Source organism: Vanellus vanellus, assembly GCF_965231255.1.
Source record: "Vanellus vanellus genome assembly, chromosome: 4".
In the NCBI taxonomy this organism is placed as follows: Eukaryota; Metazoa; Chordata; class Aves; order Charadriiformes; family Charadriidae; genus Vanellus; species Vanellus vanellus.
Genome location: NC_138909.1, coordinates 56,864,104 through 56,882,571, shown reverse-complemented (window position 1 = coordinate 56,882,571; position 18,468 = coordinate 56,864,104). Strand labels below are relative to the sequence as shown.

General features: G+C 40.3%; 1 protein-coding gene across 1 annotated transcript in view; it reads left to right on the top strand.

Moving 5' to 3' along the window:
* The first annotated feature begins 339 nt into the window (after positions 1–339).
* Positions 340–18,468, top strand: part of WFS1 (wolframin ER transmembrane glycoprotein) — a 37,883-nt gene continuing 19,754 nt past the window's right edge. Inside the window, exons 1-2 of the mRNA XM_082482854.1 lie at positions 340–406; positions 2,349–2,546. Coding sequence (XP_082338980.1) covers positions 2,354–2,546 — 193 coding nt within the window. The 5' untranslated portion in view covers positions 340–406; positions 2,349–2,353. The remainder of the gene's footprint in view (positions 407–2,348; positions 2,547–18,468) is intronic.

Genomic DNA, 18,468 nt, shown 5'->3' with positions numbered 1-18,468 from the left:
CCCGCCGCCGCAGCGCGGGTAGAGGCCGCACACGACGCGCTTCCCCTACCACCACCGACCCACCGGCCGGTCGCGTCGCCCCGCCCCGCCCCGGCGCGGCCCGCCCCGCCCCGCCTCCGTCTCCGCCTCCTCCCGCCGGCCCCGCCCAGCAGCGGCGGAGGCCTCCCCGGGAGTGGCGGGCGGTGAGTGGCAGCGGCGCTGCCCCCTCAGCACGGCGGGGAGGGGAGGGGAGGGGAGGGGAGGGGAGGGGAGGGGAGGAGGGGGCTGCGGCCGGTGGGCGGGCCGGGGCCGCCCCATAGGGTTGTGGGTTGCCGGTGGGGCCGCACTTCGTGCCCAGCCGCCACCGGAGCCACAAAGAAACTTATCGCCGGGAGTCCGCGCTGGTGACTTCGCCCCGCCGGGCTCGGTGAGCGTCTGAGGGGGGGAGGCCCGGGTAGGACGGCCCGAGCTGCCGGCCTCCCTCCTTCCCTCCCTCCCGCCGTGCTCCGGCTGCGCGCCGGGGCTGCCCGGCCTTCCGGGGTGGCAGCGGGGCCGAGCGAACTCCGGCTCTCGCCCCGTCCCGTCCCGTCCCGTGTCCCGCCCGCCGGGAGCGGTAGTTGCAGAGTCACCGCCGGCAGCGGGGCCGGGCGGGCGGGCGGCCCCGGCCCCTCCTGCGGCTTCTGAACCAGCCAGGCCGCCCCGAAAGCCGCACCCAGCGTCCCGTTCCCAGGCTTTTGGAAAGAAATCCTCAGGTCAGACCTAAGGGCTCGGTCCTGCTCGCGTCCGAGCCTGCAGTAGGGAAACTAGGTGGTGGCCCTTATAGGACAAGCGCAGAGTGGCTTTTGGGACGGGAGTTTGTTTGGGGTTTTTTTTTGGCTAGTGAAGGCCGAGGTAAGTATTTTCCTGTTGCTCGCAGACGTGTTGGAGAAGTGCCTTTCTTGCCCAGTTCCCCATTCTGGAAGGTGTCGGCCCCAAAAGAGCCGGAGTCCCACTGCTGGTGGGGCTGGAACCCCAGCGTGTCTTCTCTTGCTCGTCCGTCTTTCAAAGCGCTAAGGTCAAGCTTAAAACCAGCTGCAAAGTAACTTTTGTGATTGTCTAATGGTTAAAAATACTCTTGCTGGTTGACTGGGAAAGTATTTTAATCTCTGTGTTTTCCTAGGGCTGTTTGAAGGTTGAACTGAACTGTGTTGGTTTATTTATAACTTGATGTAGAAATGTAAGACAGAAATGCATTTACTTGTATCAGTAAAATATTTTCTGCTTTAGGGAAGCTTAATTTTGGTAAGCGAGTTGCTTAAATTGCAAAGAATGTGTTTAATGATGGTAATATTGCTGGTACTTTTAGCATCCTGTTGTGATTTTGGTGTTCTCTAAGTAGAAGTAGTGGTTGGCGGAGTTAGCCAAAATCAAAGATACAATATCTTTACTGCTTACACCTTTACAAGGACATCTTTAGGTCAGTATTCTGAACATACAGAATTAAAAAATACAGTTTTTAGCCAGACACCTTCCATGGTGTTCTTTCTGAATTGCTTAACTTTAGGGAAGTCGCTCTTAAGCAGCAAGAGTTACTATGTGTTATACCAGGGTAGTATATGTATACTTCGGTCTTGTAAAAAAAGCTAAGCTTTCAGTAAACACTTCTATGAAAGTTTATTGATTTAAAGATCTTTTTACTAGATAACAGAGTTCCCCTCATCGTTTAGGAGAGGGCTTGCAGTGGAAGTTAAAAGGCCTTTTGTAAGGAACTGTAAGGCCTTTCCCTCCATGCCTTAGTGTTTTTTTCTACAATTACTTTTTTTATAAAATTGGATAGTAGTTTAGTAGTTAATAAAGTCAGCTTACTTCGGGTTGTGTATATTTCAATTGGAAATGTTTATAAAGACCATCTTTGGTAGTGTCCCTCTCCTCATTACCAGTGGCAGAGTTTTATACCTTCTCTCTTCCTTTGCCTGTCATTATAGACATGTCAGTACTGTTCCATAAAAAGTTAGGGGCTACTCTTTGCATGTGTAAGTAGAACATTAGATTCAAAGAGGTTATTCATATGCAGTAATTACAGGATTGATTCATTAATTTTAGTATTTATCTACACTTGAAAATCAGTTCTTATTTAGTTAGGAAAAAAAGGCAGTTGCTATTCCGGGACAATGCTATATATGGTCAGTCTTATTCAACAATAGCTGCTCATGCTTGCAATTATTAAAGAATGTATAAATACATCTTGAATTTGCTATCAGTCCTCTTGCCCTTTTCTAGGCTTTTTGTTTAACTAATTATATAAATACATTCAGATTCTAAATTTTTATTCTGGTTTTGCGTTGTAACCCTACTATCTGATAACTAATCATTATTCTCTTCTTTTGCAGCCAAAATGAATTCAGATCCTGATCCCCCCTCAAGTCCCTCTCACCCCCAGCTGCATCTTGGAAGGTCCCAACTGAACGCTGCTGCTGTGGACCGTAGTGAGAACAATCAGAAACCCGGACCATCCTCAGGAGATACTGCAACTTTTTCTTCTTCAGTTCCTGGCTACTCCCATAGCCGGGAGAAAGCTGAAAAAAATGGTAAGTATGAAAGCAACTTTTATGCAAAATTGGCTTATGTTAAACATCTGGAGATTATTGTGTGTATATGTATTCTAAACTCTGTTTAATGAGACACTGTAAAGTAAGAAAATAAACTTCTTCTATTTCTTTTAACCTGTTGTTGTGGAGGAGACTTTTCTTCTGCAGCTTACTTTGTGTGTGTTTTCAAGTTTTCCCATCCAATTTTTCTTAAGTGTACAGAGCAACAGGAAAGAAGTTTGTTTGAAAAACTGGCAGGAAGAATTAAATGTAGTTTAGCATAATATTAATGTTTTGATTTCATTTTTTTTAGTTGGCTAGATTGCATGCCAGCTATAGCTTTAATATGAGTTCTAATGTGGATGAATAGATAGTACTACTAATGTAGACTGAGGGAACAGTAAACTGATAAATGTAACCAGAGTGACAGAAATGCAGTTAAGATGAGCAAGCAGATAAAAAGTTGGACTAAGAATCATGATACACTTTGAAAGACAGAATGATGCTTTTTTTTTTTTTTATCACCTCAGTGTGAACCCGTTGAGTTTCAAAGATTGTGAAAACTGATGGGATGAGAGAAATGTCTCATGCAAAAGGTAGAAAGAAGAATGTCTCCTGTGTTCAGCTGCTGAGCTCCAGTTTTAAATTCAGTTTGTAATCTAACACTTGTGCAAGAAGGACTTGTGTTTGAGGTCTAGCAAAATTACTGCACTTTAACTTTCTTTAAAATTGGACTTTTGATTCTGAAACTGCTTATGTGCATGCCCTTACAGTCATAAATATGAGTCAGTCTATTGAAGGCAATAAGGCTATCCAAGAGTTTAAAATTATTCAATGTGTGAATACCTACATGGTATGTATCAGATGTAGCTGAGCTCTGCACATAGTTCGGGCCAACATTGTGGCTTTGTTAGCACATCTACTGTTTGCATCTAATTAAAAATTGACTGTTGGAACCTTCTGGGTTATTTGTTACTAAAACAAATTCCAATGGAGGAGAATTTTTTAGATACCTGAATTTCTAACATGCCTCCGTGTATCATTACCAACTTTGTCATCTGGCCCACCTGTAAAAGAATTCAGATATGATGGAGAACTGACACTTCTAACATTAATTACATGATTATTCATTTAGGATCAGTGCTAACAGGTATGGTTTTTTTTTTCCTTTGTTCTCCAGTTTCTTGGTATGCTTCAACAGGGAAAGAATAGCAACAATATTAGGAATATGGTATGGAGTTATCTTGGGTTTTGTAAAATATGATTTGAAAGAGGAAAACATAGGTGTCCTGGTTTGAGGATGATAAGTTTCTGTTGTTGGTTCCCACATTCATGCAAGATTCTGAACATGAATACAAGCTATTGATCTAGTGGTGTTTTATACAAAGATTCTGTCAGGTATTCTTCTCTAGCTATTTTAGAGATTTTGTTATTCCATATAAATACTGTCATTCTAAAATCGTGCTGAATTTTGTCTTAATTCTTGTCCTGGTTTGAGGTAAAACAGAACGAATTTTCTGTTCAGTAACTTTACTTTTTAGCTAAGCCTCTTCTAACTGCTGGAATTAACAGCATACTGTGCTGAAACTGTTCGCTTTCAGAGTGATAAGGCCTATGTTTATAGTTGATGCGAAGGAATGGTATGCAGAGAGGCTCTTGCTTATACTTATTGCTATAACACCCAAGGGCAGCTCACTTAATTTGCCCTGTTGGTGGGTTGGAAGCAGAAAAGCATAGAGGGGCCCCACCTGTGGGGAGGAACGGACAGGACAGGTGACCCAAAACTGACGAACGGGGTATTCCATCCCATCTGCTCAGTATAAAAGCTGAGGGATCAAAGGGTCGGCTCTTTCTTCAATGGTCCTGTCTGGGATTTCCACAGTGCCAGCCAGTAACGTGATTGTCATCCTGGGAGCTTGATACGGTTTTGTATATATTTCATTATTTTATTATTTTATTATTAATATTTCATAAAAGTAGGTTAGTTCCTTCTAAACTCTTTTTTTTTTTTTTTCTCTCTAAAGTCTTTTTTTTCTCTCCTGCCTCTCCTTAGAGAGAGAGAGGTAGAGGAGAGCATCTGTCATTTGCCCAGTGGTCAGTCCAGCCCAAATCATGACAAATCTCTTTACAGCCTGTGTATTTGCTAATATCCCTATGCAGTTTGGTACTGTAGACAGTTTTGTTTGTGCCCCTGTAAAAGAGCACTTCCAAGCATTGATGCATTTCTCCATTTCAGTTGTGACTCATTCCTGATTAAATCTCTTCCCATTAAAATCTTCTCAGTGCTTGGTTCACTGTCATTGCCCTTTCTACCCCCATCTTAATATACACAAATATTTAATGCTGCAGAATGACCTATTATTGCCATTGTGTCATGCTGGAGTCTCTAACAACCAAGACTTTAGTGGATTTAGATAGCAAATGTGTTCGATAAGATCATGTTTCTTCATCCATTATTTTCTTCTATGGCTATTTTACATTTCTGTCATTTGTCATAATGCTAACAGTTTCTAGAACTAAAAACTCCTTTAAAAGAAAGGAAGCAGAGAAGTTTTCTTCTACCCACAGTAGCTTTGGTCATCAGAACTTAAAAACAGGGATTTTGTAGAACTTCAGAAAGAAGTACAAACAGAGATGTACAAATTCAGTCATGTGTATGCATATGGAAGCTACTATGAAAAAAAGTGATGTCTCAAACAGAAAATTGGCACTTCAGCAATTTTCAAAATAGTTGAACTGACAGAGAGGGTATTCCTTGGAATCACTAGAGCCTTTACTAATAAATGACATTCAGGCTGATGATGATGATAGGAAGAGTGAAGGATCTGGTCTCTTAGCCATGGAGTATTGTGGTCTGGTTGTATGAAAGGACATGCAGATGTTCTGAGAAGGGCTGTTCGAACTTCTTTCTTGGAAGATTAAGAAGTCAGTTATTTTGGATAGTCACTATGTGTCATTATGATGACAACTATAACTCTGAATGATGTAAAAGAGGACAGAAAAGACCAGCAGATGCTGTACAGAAAGCTATTTCCTCTTACTGGTGACTTAAATACCTTGCACACAAAACTACAAACTTAAATTTGTAACACAAGTAATTTAATTTTTAATAAATTGGCTATGATTTCTGTTGGAGAACAGGAGATGTACAACGTCCATCTCAAATACTGTCTTGAAAGGCAGTTTTACCGCAAGCCTATCTACTACATGCCTGTGTACCCTTCCAACAAAGAAGGTTACTGGTATCCTGGGCTGCATTAGACAAAGTGTTGCCAACAGGTGGAGGGAGGTGATCCTTCCCCTCTGCTCAGCACTGGTGAGGCCACACCTGGAGTACTGTGCCCAGTTCTAGGCTACCCAGTACAAGAGACATGGACAGACTGGAGGGAGTCCAAAAAAGGGGCCACAAAGATGAAGAAGTGACTGGAGCATCTCCTGTGAGGAAAGGCTGATGTAGCTGGGACTCTTCAGCCTGGAAAACAGAAGGCTCAAGAGGACCTTATCAATGTCTATAAATACCTGAAGGGAGGGAGCAAGGAGGATAGAGCCAGGCTCTTTCCACTGCTGCCCAGTGACAGGAACAGGCAATGGGCATAAACTGGAACACAGGACGCTCCGTCTGAACATCAGGAAACACTTCTCTTTACTATGAGGGTGACTGAGCACTGGTAGGGGTTGCCCAGAGAGGTTGTGAAGTCTCCATCCTTAGAGATACTCAAAAGCCATCTGATCTGGACACTACCCTGAGCAACAATCTCTAGGTGGCCCTGCATGAGCAGCGGCATTGGAGCAAATGACCTCCAGAGGTGACTTCCAACCCTCAGTGATTCTTGAAATATTCTTGCCAACATGTCTGTATTGCTGATCTGTGCTGCTTCTTCCAGTCTCTACTTATATATGCTGTGTTTAAGGCTATAGCATCAATGTGAACATTAAGTAATTTTTTTCCTGGAAACACCCATCTCCTGCAGCATTACCCATATCTTGGAGCATAATCCAGCAAATTAATGAATGCCCCTGGCTCTGACTCAGTAAAGCACTTAAGCATACACACATCCTCAGCTGCATGGGTACTTCATTTCGATTGAATTAACATACTATAGGTTTTTTTCTTGGCAATTTTTCAATCTATATTCTGCTAATATATCATTAGGTAGTGGTTTTGTTATTCCTTGTTGTTAAAGAATTTCATCAGACTGTGGGTAGTGACCTAAATTTCCACAATAAAAACATTCTAAAGAATCAGCATATTGAGAAATAGGAAGTGGTCTACCTCTCGCCCTTCTTCCTCTAAACCCCCCTCGGGGAAATCCCTGACCATGTCCTCTTGGGTTACATGTCTGGGTGATAGCAGCGGCTACCAACCCAATTTCTCTTTCTTTTTCCACTCTTGCGTTCTTTCAAGTTCTAACCTTTCTTCTTGTTTTTTGCTTCTCTTCATTTCTTCTGTTGAAAACGAAGGCAGCAATACTCAAAATTTTAGTTAGTGTTTCACCTTGCCAGCCTGGCATATGCTTCTTGAAATATTTATTAATGTCAGGTGCAGATTGATCTACAAAAACAGTAATAGCTAATGGCTCTTGGAAACTGTCATGGGTCATACCCCCATATTTCAATAAAGTATCTTTCAGTTGGCCCCAATAATTGTGTTGGTGTTCATCAGGTTTTTGTCTACATTCTAAAACTTATGACCAGTTATTCTTTCTCCTGCTTGGTGAACTGCGTCTATTAACTGTTGCATAGCAGACTAACAGATTCTTATCCCTTCTGTGGTTGTCACATTCCAGTCTGGATCCTGCTCCGGCCAGGGATTTAGCCCTTGACCTCTTTGGGCAATTTCTCTATCTTTTTGAAAAGTTTTCTCTCTCTCCTCTGCTTGGAATAACTCTCGTAGCAGAGTCCGTATGTCATTCCAATTAGGGGTATAATCAGTGACAATTCCCACTAGTAATTGAGCACATTTTTCAGCATCATCTCTTAAGCGAGGCATTTTAGCTTGCCAGGCCACTAAATCACCTTGTTTCCAAGGCTCATGCCTCATAACTGCAGTAATTGCAGGAGTCTCAGGAGGTGCACCAGGGCCTGTTCTTGGGTTTGGGATGTATTCCAATCTCACTGGATACATTGCAATACCAGTAGGAGGAAATTCGGTTTCCCCAGCTGCTGGAGCTGAGGGAAAGGAATTTCTGTCAGTTTTCAACAAAGGAGCCTTTTTCCTTCGTTGTGCCCAATTATACCAAATATACTGATAATCAGTATCTTGACTCCCCGAGCCCTCCAAAATTATTCTCAAAAATTTTTGCTTATGCAGTTTAAAAGTTCCTTTGGGAGGCCATAAATCCACTGGTCTTCCCCCTCTAACTCTCATCAGAAATGGCCATTCCTCCTGGCACAATGTTATCAATTTGCGTTTCTGTAATGTCTGTGCCAGGGGCATCTTTTTCCAATCTCTAAGACGCAAGGGGTGTCCCCCTTTCAATGCTGGGTGCTGACCCCATCTTTTCAATTCTGTTCCTTTAAGCACCTGCATTCTATTAATCAACCTTATACAATTACATCTATTCTGCAACCATTCTATGATTATTCTCAATATATATATATATAAAAAAAAAATCTAACAAGGCCTAAGTTACTTAAATCACTTAAAAGCTTATTTCTTTTACACTTGTATAATTCATTCTGTAATGGGAGGTAACAGTGCTTTGAGAACTTACTGAGCAAATCAAATCTGGATTTAATGAAAAAAAATTCAATTGTTGAGCTTGAGATGATTTATAGAGTTGTTTTTGTTGCTTCGAAAAACAGCAAAAAAAGAGGATATTCCTATATCTGCCCAAAGCTGTTGCATTCTCTAGAAAACTTCTGCCTATATAAGTTACTGGTTTCGTGTATGTGTTAGGGGAAAAAAAAAGTTCTTACTCCTTCGTGGATGTTCCTGGACAGGAAGTTTATTAGTGAGCAAAGCATATACGCTACTAATTAGGACTTCTGAAATTTTAAAACCATTGAGTCATCAGTATTCAAGTAAGCAAATTACAGGAGGGTTGCTAGTTGCTTAAACAAAAAAAAAAAAAACCCTGCCATTATTTTAGTAGTCTGTGCCAAGAGGAACATTGTGGATAGCAACGAAGACCAGTGGCTGCTTGCTAATGAAGCCTGGTGAAGTTTGTTGAAACAGACTAAGACTCAGATTTCCTAGGACACTACTATGTTTCCCAGGTGCACAGGGCACTTGGTTCGGTCCAGCTGCTCCATACCCTTTTGGCATCTGTTCTTCATCTCCTCTATGCATCCTCCTTCCTTCACATACAACCCTAAAGTAATGCAAAAGGAAGTAGCTCAGATAGGACCTCTGGAGGTCCCAACATCAGATTCTCCAGACAGGCTTGGAAACATCATTTTTGCTAGTGGAACCCTTTCCTCTGTGTACACAGAGCAGAGCTAGGAAGAAAGCACCATCAATGTGTCTACTTAGTTACTGTGTGAGTATCTGGATGCCGCTGCTATTAATGTAATGTTTTTGGAAGAGACCAGGTAAGTGGTCTGTATCGCTGAGCTAGAAAATAGGTTTCTGTGGCCCAGTGGATGTTTCACTTTTGATTCAGATGAAAAAAATCAGAGTTGAGAGAAACTTCTCACGTTACCATAGTGATTAGATACTTGCCTGGGATTTCTGGATTCGAGTAACTGTTTCAAGTCAGCCATAATGGTAACTAGAACCAGACTGACTCTACCCCAGGTGAATATTTATGGTCCTGCAGGTGTTACCATTTTTTGTAATGCTTGAGTACCTTCAAGCATGTAAAGTGTCTTAAAAATTGGTAGGGAACTGTCTGCCAGTCAGCACATAAAAGAGAGCATCCTAGGATAATAGAGAAATCTGGGAGGCAGTGTGAAGGTGATAATGTTTTACATTTACATGCAGATGAAAGAGATTGTATTTGTGTTTTACACCGTTCATGTACATTTGCTAGCCAGTAAGGTCGGAGAGGAGGAATTGGGTAGGAATTCAAAGGTGAGAGTTTGGGAAGTTTTGAGAGCATTGCAGAGCTAAGTTGCAGTGCTTGGAGAAGTATGTTTTCAGTCAAAGAACTAATACTTGTTTTGTCCATGTCTTTGCTGTTAAGGAAGTATGTACAAATCTCTTGCTCTAGAATTGAGAACATATGGGGAAGGTATTTGTACTGTGACTTTCGCAGACAGAAATCAATTTCTTCTGTTTTGTTTGTAGATGTGCAGAGTTCTGCTTGTACTTAGGAAGGTTATGAGGTTTTTTGTATCTCTTGGAAGAGAATTATTTTATAAATTGCGTGACTTAGAATTTATAAATAGTACAAAAAAAATCTTCTAAACAGTTTACAATGCATTGTAACAATGTACAACAGTGTGTCTCCAACGCATTGCTAAATGATAGCTAACAAATAGGGAACTTCTCTAATTTACAAATATTTTCCGAGTGTTAGCCTCTTCCACTTAAGGTAACAAAGAGCTTCTGCTTCAAAGCTCTATTTTAGCACTTCTGGGTCTTCATTTTCTGGCAGTTTTCTGGTACAGACAAAGTACCAGGCGAAGTGAAATGTTTGTGCAAAGCCTGAAGAAATCTCAGAAAAATCTTTGATTGTTAGAAGGGGAGGATTATGCTGTGAAGTATTAATTACCTAACAATTTATCTGTCAGTTTATTAATGCCCCTTCAAACTTTACCTATAATTACTTGGGCTCCTGGAAAGCTCATTTGCCAAGCATTGCTGTGGGGGAGAAAGAATTCTATCCAAACAAAAGTTAATGACTGTATTTTCAGATAAAATTTTGGGACATAATCATAGTTGGTGCAGAACAATGGGAATTGTCTTTTTGAGGTCTGCTGCTTGTGTTGTCAATAACGTGCTGGTGTTTTTAATTTATGTGGGATTAGGATTGGACACCCATTTACTTGAGGAAAGATTCTCCATCTTTGCCTCTTTCACCATTTGAAATACGTAGATGTTTTCTTCGGCTGGTAACGAAGATATTGCTACTGACAACAATTTTTGCATTCACACAATGAACCAGATTAAGAAAAGTGCTCAATCTTCCTCCATTATTTTTCAGGTGGATTGATTTCCTAATCTGTGTTTGTTTATGATAACAAAATGTTTGTTCTAGCATAGTCCCAGGGTGTTAGAGGGACAGAAATGAGCAGCTGAAGAATAGAAGGTGAAAAGCTATATTCGCATTAGTAAGTCATGTAATGAAATAGGAGTAGCTCTGTAAATCGTTCCTATTGTACACATTGAAAAACTTTTAGGTAGCAGTTGGAATACAGTCTTTCAATTTAGTTTCCTCCAAAAGGAATCTTTGGATGTTCCACTGCGCAAACAAAACACGTTAAATGGGAACAGTTGGAAACTTAAAAGTACATTCCTCATCTGAACCGGCTCTCTAATACAATGCATCTGCATTCAGCAGCAGCAAGAACTGCTAATCTCTGTAGATATTTTGCAGTGGCTTTGGAGGAAAATATTTGGAAGTACCTAATATCTGTATGTTCATCTTCAAATAAAATTGCAACAAATCCCTTTTATGCTACAATGATCAAGGAGAGACTTGAAACTGTTCTGCTGTTAGAGGGCCCCGTGCAGCAGCAGCCAGGCCCACTTTGTTGTGAAAGTTAGGAGGTGAGACTGAAAACAATAAATTCGGAAAACGGTTTTACCAATCCTTTGCAAAGTCAGTTAACTGTTAGGAGTGTTACTGAGCAAGTCAATAAGGTACTGTGGACTTGCAAAACAATTGAAGGGCCACTCTATTTTGACAGTAAGCTAATGAACTGCTGGAGTGTCTGTTTGGTGAACAGCCTGAACTGCGGAATTGCTGAAATTCCATTGAGCATTGTGCAGGTTGTTATGATGATATTAGATCTTCACCTACAAAAATATCTGGGCTTGGTGAGTTTTATGATCTCAACTCTTTTGAGAGATCTCAACTCTCACATTGCTTTTCTGCAGGTTGCACTTTTCTCTCTCTCTCTCCTCTCTCTTTTTTTTTTTTTTTTTTTGTGAGGAGGGTTAATAATGATGATTTTTCAACTGAGAAATTATGAGAAGCTTGTTTATTTTTTAACTCTCCAGTTTTGGAACATGTTGGATTTATCCCAGCTCATCAATAAACGATTTAATCAGAAATGCCTGCATAGAAAAAGCAGCAGGGCTTTCTTATTAGTTGTGTGTAAAATTATTTTAATGACTTTAAATGTTCATTGTATAATAATAGCTATGCTAGGAAGAAATACTTTTTAAGAATAGTTTTCCTTCCACTTTTAAAATTTATTGTCTATAATATCATTGCTCTTAGTCTTCCACCTACATGCTTTTTTATTTTTCTTTTATTGCTCTCCTGACAATTTGCCTTCATTTTGTGGGGGTGCAGAAGTTGTTCCCTTTTCAATTTAATGCTATTTGATGACTTGCAATTGTGGTGTGACTAAGACTATTGTCATACCCACAAATGCATTGCTGCTCCCAGAGAAAGCAGAGTTGAGTCCTAGACTTTAACACCTCCGTAAACAAATGTTATTCCATTCTCTCCCATCCCTGTTATCACCTTTAAAAATAAAAAGCCTGGCAATGCATGGTAACATAAATATTTTTAATTGTTCCTGGGGTAAGTAGGGCCCTCTTAAGATCTCACCATGGAAGTTGAAGTGCATAGAAGAAAAACACGTGATGTACTCTTAACTGTACCAAGCCCTTACTTTGCAGTTAAGGTAAGAATCCAGGAGGCTTCTGAACGGATGAAAGGATTCAACGCTTATGGATGAGCAAATAAGCATCTTAAGTTAATAAACCCATTTATCAAAACAATGATGTTTGTTGTACAAAATATTTCTCCCTCTCCAGTCAGTTCTTATTTCTGTCATTATATTCTATATGTACAAATCATGTTTATGACGTGGTGCTTAATGCCTCCTTTTAAATGGAATGTCAGTCTTTCCAGAAACTTTACTCCTACATAGGTACTGCACACAATACCACTGAACTTTTGGAGCTTGTGTAAAGTGAGTAGGAGGATTTCTCTAGAGACTCAAACTGGCTCCGCTGAACATGGAAAGCTCAATAATACAATCCAGTGACACACAAAAGCTATTAGAATCTTAATTGTTGTTACAAAATGTACAGATCAACTTTTTCTAAAAGCACATTGATAATAGACAGTCTACCTGGGATGAACAGTTTAAATCTCTGGCACAAGTTGGAACATTGGAAGTTCCACTCAAATACACGGAAACACTTCTTTACGGTGAGGGTGACAGAGCACTGGCACAGGCTGCCCAGGGAGGTTGTGGAGTCCCCTTCTCTGGAGATTTTCAAGACCCGCCTGGATGCAGTCCTGAGTAATGTGCTCTGGGCAATCCTGCTTTGGCAGGGGAGTTGGACTAGATGATCTCTAGAGGTCCCTTCCAACTCTGAAAATTCTGTGATTCTGTGAAATGGGACACCTGTCACTTTGGAGTTATGCTTACATAGCATCTTCTAGCAAATAAAAGGATTTTAATTTTGTCATTAATATGTGTATGCCTTTGCTCCTAAGAGTGTCTGAGAGTCTAGAAAGCTTGTTTCATAGTGAAAACAAAATCTGTGTAAAAAGCTGTGGACTGTTCCTTGAAAATTTTGGATTTGTTGGATTTTGATAAACTTACAGATATTTGCTGACGGAAGGAACTCTTCCTGCAAAAAATCCCGTGTTGCACTGTATCAGAATTACCACCATACACTTGCAAAAGGGACTGGAGGTATTATTTAGGACATGACTCTGCAAGAAATACCTCCTCCTAGTGAGATTTTTGCACAAAGTCTGTCCTGCTGTATCTGCTTCGGTCAATATCCCTGTGTAGGCATGCCCTTAAGCTTTCATTTTACAACTTGTTCCTTGACTATTTATTGCTTGAACAAATATGCCTGTATTATTTACTTTGTATGTGTATGCATTCTTGTTGCCTGGTTCCTACCTAATCTTATAAAATCTTCAGATTTCTATATTGTAAAATTTTCTTTATACCAGCAAATGAGCTACTGCTGAGAATCTGCAAGAAAATTATATTCTATGGCTAGTATATTCAATTTGTGAACTCCTTAAAGCAAATTCATTCCATCTTCTAACATAAATTAACTGCTTCACTTTGACAGGCTATTATTTCTGATGCTTCAGTCATGCTTTGTTTATTTATTTATTTATTTATTTAGTAGCCGTAGTCCAACCCGGGGGGGTTGGACTAGATGATCTCCAGAGGTCTCTTCCAACCCTATGATTCTAAAAGACCAGATGATTACAATACAGCCCTACCATAGTTTTGAACTCTGTAGCAAGACCTCTCCTGACTTCATAAGATGCTATAACAGCTTCTCTTTCTGACTGAACCCTAGCAAAGCTAAATATTGGAGGAATAGAGAGCAAGACTGATGAAAGCTGAGGAGCAGGAGACAGAATTCCCTTAGAATGGTGGTTTGAGAATCCCATTCCGTTGGCCAGAGCCAAAAGACACCAGTGTTTCACAGCAGTCTGCGAATACAGAGTTTTTGCAGGTGGGTTGTCTTTAGCAGCTGGATGCTTGGTTTTTAAGAAGCCATACGATGCTTTTTCTCTTTTAGTTAATTCTAGCTTTATTCTACAGAAGCTACTGAAATCCAGGGGACAGAGAACACATTTTTGGGCCCTTAAATGAAAATTGAGGATGAAGAATGAATATTTAAAAATTACTGGCTTCCAGCAAGCTGATTTTCTTTGTGGATGTTTATGGTAATAATTAAGGTGATATACATCCTTTCTGTGCACTGCCCTAATTTCCTTTGGGACAGGATTTTTGAGCTCTTAACTGGCTGTTTCTTTTTCAAGCTAATCCAGTGCTGGGCTAGATAGCTACAGTTTATATTAAACTCTAGTTTCCCTAATGAAACTTGTGGTACAGAGTGCATATGTAACTCTGAACTTAATGATAGTAGAACAGTTTGACTCAATCTGCAAGTACTACTTAGGCACTTTTATTATCTTATGTATGGGATAAGCTTTACATCTTGCGCTTCAGAGGTGTGGTTTTGTGGAAATGTCTAGCCATAAAAGGTAAAATAAAAATCCAGCTTCAAGTTCATCATAATGAAAGTCATGGAAGAGGCTTTTTCAAATAGAGTAACTAATCCTATATTTGTCTTTTCTGTGTCCTGTTTGTCTCCACCTCCACGTATATCTGTTCAGTTCTCCTTGTGGAGCATGGTGGGAGGGGTGGAGTTGAGCAGCGAACATAGGTTGTTCATACTAGTGTCCTCTCAAAGTACAGGCAAGTCATTTTCTTTGTAACTTAGGCTGTGCTTCCTTTCAGATTCAATTACAGTAAGGCCTTCTTGCTTACGCAGTGATGTATGCCTGAAGCTTCAACTAAGTACAGCACTGTGCAGTGTGACAAAGATCAGTTCAGACATCAGTACGCTTCATGGTATATGGAGAATTTGTTCACGTGTGGGAGAAGATCTAATGTCAAAGAAGACATTCTTCCCTCCCTGCTCGCACCCCAGTGATTTAGCTGGTGGAAGGACCTGTGGATGAAAGCTTGTTCCATACTGCTCTTCATCAAACATGTAAATTACTCTTGTCAGTTAATAACATGGAGCTGAGGGAAATGCTTGACGTCCTGAGTACAAAACCCACTTTACATTAAGTGGAGAGCTTGCTGGATAAAGCTAATGAAAATACAAAGTGCAGCTTTTTCTTCTCTCCTACCTGAACTAATGCTGGAGTTAGTTTGTGAACTCTGTGTGAAGGATCTCAGAAGTTGCTGTCAATGCTCAGCATTAATATTAAAGAACCTGAATGGTGACAAACTTTCTCAGGTTCAAGGTTCTTGTTATCTCTTTCACTACAATCCTTTACACTATTGTTTACAGCATGCCTGATAGAGCCAGGGAGCTTCTCCTAAATGCAGTGCTAGGCTTGTCCTTACTGGATTTTATTCATATTTTACTGAGATGTTAAAGATGTTCAGCTCAGAATAGCACCTTGCAACCTACAGACTTCGTTGCTCAGTGGTGAGATCTTTGTATTTCATAGCGCTTTCTGGGTTTTTAATTCTACCCTTGGTTTGTCCGGTTGCTTTTTAAACACATGTAAATATTTGGCATTGGCCAAATACTTATAACCTGTTGATGACCTTTAGGTCTTGGATTTGGCAAAACATGGAATAATCTCTCTGTTTACCTTTTCCACTTTGCCAATTCTTCATATGTCTAGTATCATTCTCCTCAGTTTCTTCCCCACACTAAAAAGCTCTGATAATAGTGTCTTACTAGCACTGAGCTGGGGGGAGGGAGGGGAGGTAGAGGGGGGAGTTGGTTTGGGTTTTTTTTTGGTTTTCATAGAACAGTGTGTTACAAACTCCGAGGTGTTGTTCTGAGTGGTAATAGTTAGTTCAGAGCTTATCACTGTGTGTACAATGATAAGGTGTCGTCTTGGTCTGCATTTAGTGCATTTCATCTGGCTTTTTATCACTTAATCAGTCATGAAATCCTTTTGCAGGTTTTCTTTGCGCTTGGTTTTGTTGTTTGGGGTTTTTTTTGCAGCCATCACTTCTGAGGTGTTTTTTCGGCCTGAGTAACACAGAATCATCAACAGACTGTCACCTCCGTGTTAGCCCCACCCCCCTTTTTTTTTTTCTTCATTTGCACATAAATGCATTGAACAACATAGGCCGTATTATATATCCCTGTGTGTCTGTCTAAACTGATAATCCGTTCCCTGGGAGAACAAGAGCTGTGTATTTCTGTTCGTTGGTTTTTATTTCTCAGTCTCTTACTTACCCGTGTAACAGCCTATATTCCAATTTGTTTAGAGAACTTCTGTGGGAAACCTTACTACCTCTGGAGATAGAAATACGAGCTGGATCTGCCTGTTCTCCAACCTTTTGACTCCTTCAGGGATGTCTTATGTCCAGGCTTTTTACGCAAGATCTGCTGATTTTACCCAGTCTATCTTTTTTGTCCCCTCCATAGGCTTAGGATTTTTTTTTTTCTTTGACATATTTGCCTTGTATGAGTATCAGATTTAATGGTCTTTGTTATCGCAGGTCTCTCTGGTATCATACTTGCTGCTTTCCATTTCTCAGTTTTAAGTGAAAGGCTACATTCTGCCATATATAGTTCAATAGAACACTTGGATAAACAATTAAGAAAAACTACACAATTAAAAGAAGCTATAGCTTCTTTGCTTAAGTTTGAGTTACCTGCACAGGAGCTTCTCCGTCCTATTCCCTGGCAGATTAAAAAAAAAAAAAGGCAATCAAAATGTCTTTTACTAAATCTTTTACTATAGCTTTTTTTTTTCCTTTTTTTCGCCAAATATGCAGATGTCCTTGAATTGTCTGTCCCTGCTAAGCTTGCTGTTCCTTGTGTGTTTGAAAAAGGCATAAAAAGGTATTAACAGATTGTGCATCGAGTTCTTTTCCAGACCTTTTTCTCCTGATCTATCATGCTATATGTTTTTAAATCATTGTTTTTTTCTGTCTGTCTTTGTTTTGGCATGACCTTAGTTTTACGGTGATGCGTTTCTTATTTCTAAGAACTTCTTTCTCCTCTTTTTCAATCTGGCTTTGCTTTTAAATACTACTGTAGCAGATTTTTTGCTTCTCACACTCCTATCTGGGTACTGAATCTAACTTGCTGTTACAAGAATTGCTCACTAACCTCTTACACTAGGCACCGAGCATTGCTCCATTAGAAGCAAAAATTGTTTTCTGTCTTTTGGTTTCTCTGATTACATTACAAAGTTATTTTTTAAATGTATCTAAAATCTTACCGTGATTATCATTCTTGAATGTGATACTTTCTGGGAGGTAGTTGAGGTCATTATTGCTGTTTTCTGGCCTTTTTGCTGCTCTGCTCTTTCTCAGTGCGTCTTTGTTGTGTTTATTCAAACAAAAGATCAAGGAAACTGCATTTAAAATCCTGTACTTAAACAAAGCTAGAATTTGCAAGATCATTTGGGAGGTTGATTAACTTGTCGTTGCTTGGTGCACTTTGCTGGGCTACCTTGATAACAATTTTCATCTGTGGCATCTGGCAAATCTTCTCATGAAACGGTAAAAATGTTACGTACTTTTCTAGGCGCGTATTCAGTTAGCTTGGAAGTGTGTTGCCACTGGCTGGGACTGAACGTAGCAGTTATATTGTGCCTTTACTTAACTCTTCCCGACTATTTTCAGTCACTTCAGGAACACTTGCTGTACTAATAAAATGAGAAGGCCAATCCAGAAATCTTGTTTCGCATCTTGTCATCTCAGATCCTCTATTCTCCCCAACACATGGGTTTTTTCCTCCTCCTCCTGCACCTCCCTGTCACTTTTTTTTCTGAGCCCAAATGAATGCTTGTAGTCGTGATCATATAACGTGTGTATGCCATACAGGTTTCCTTCATACACTTTGTGTGGGTGTTGCTTAATGCATTAATCTTTTGTTCAGCAGAGTTTCCATGCAGCTTTAATATTCACTTGTAAAACCTGTAATTTCTTTTAAACTTAGATATTTCAAATGAATACTCTGTCTTTATTATTGCTTCCTGTCTGAGAAACCGCGTTCAGTTTTCCTTTTATCCTGTTCTCATTAGGTTTCCGCTGTTGAAAGCACCACAAGTGCCCAGCTTGTGTTTGCCTAAAAATTGATCTACTGTGCATGACACTGTCACTGTCTTGTGGCTGGCCCCCAATAACTGCATGAACAATTAAGATCTTAAGCTCAAAAGGCATGAGAGATTGTGTGATCCTTTAAAATACCGATTTTTGGCTTTGGCATTTCTTGTTCGTGGTCTTTCTCCTCTTGTTTTACCTGTAGAATTCGGGTGCTGTAGCTGTGACCTAAGAAGAAAGAGCTGTGTGCACCTGGCCAGGGGGTGATGATAGCAGGCAG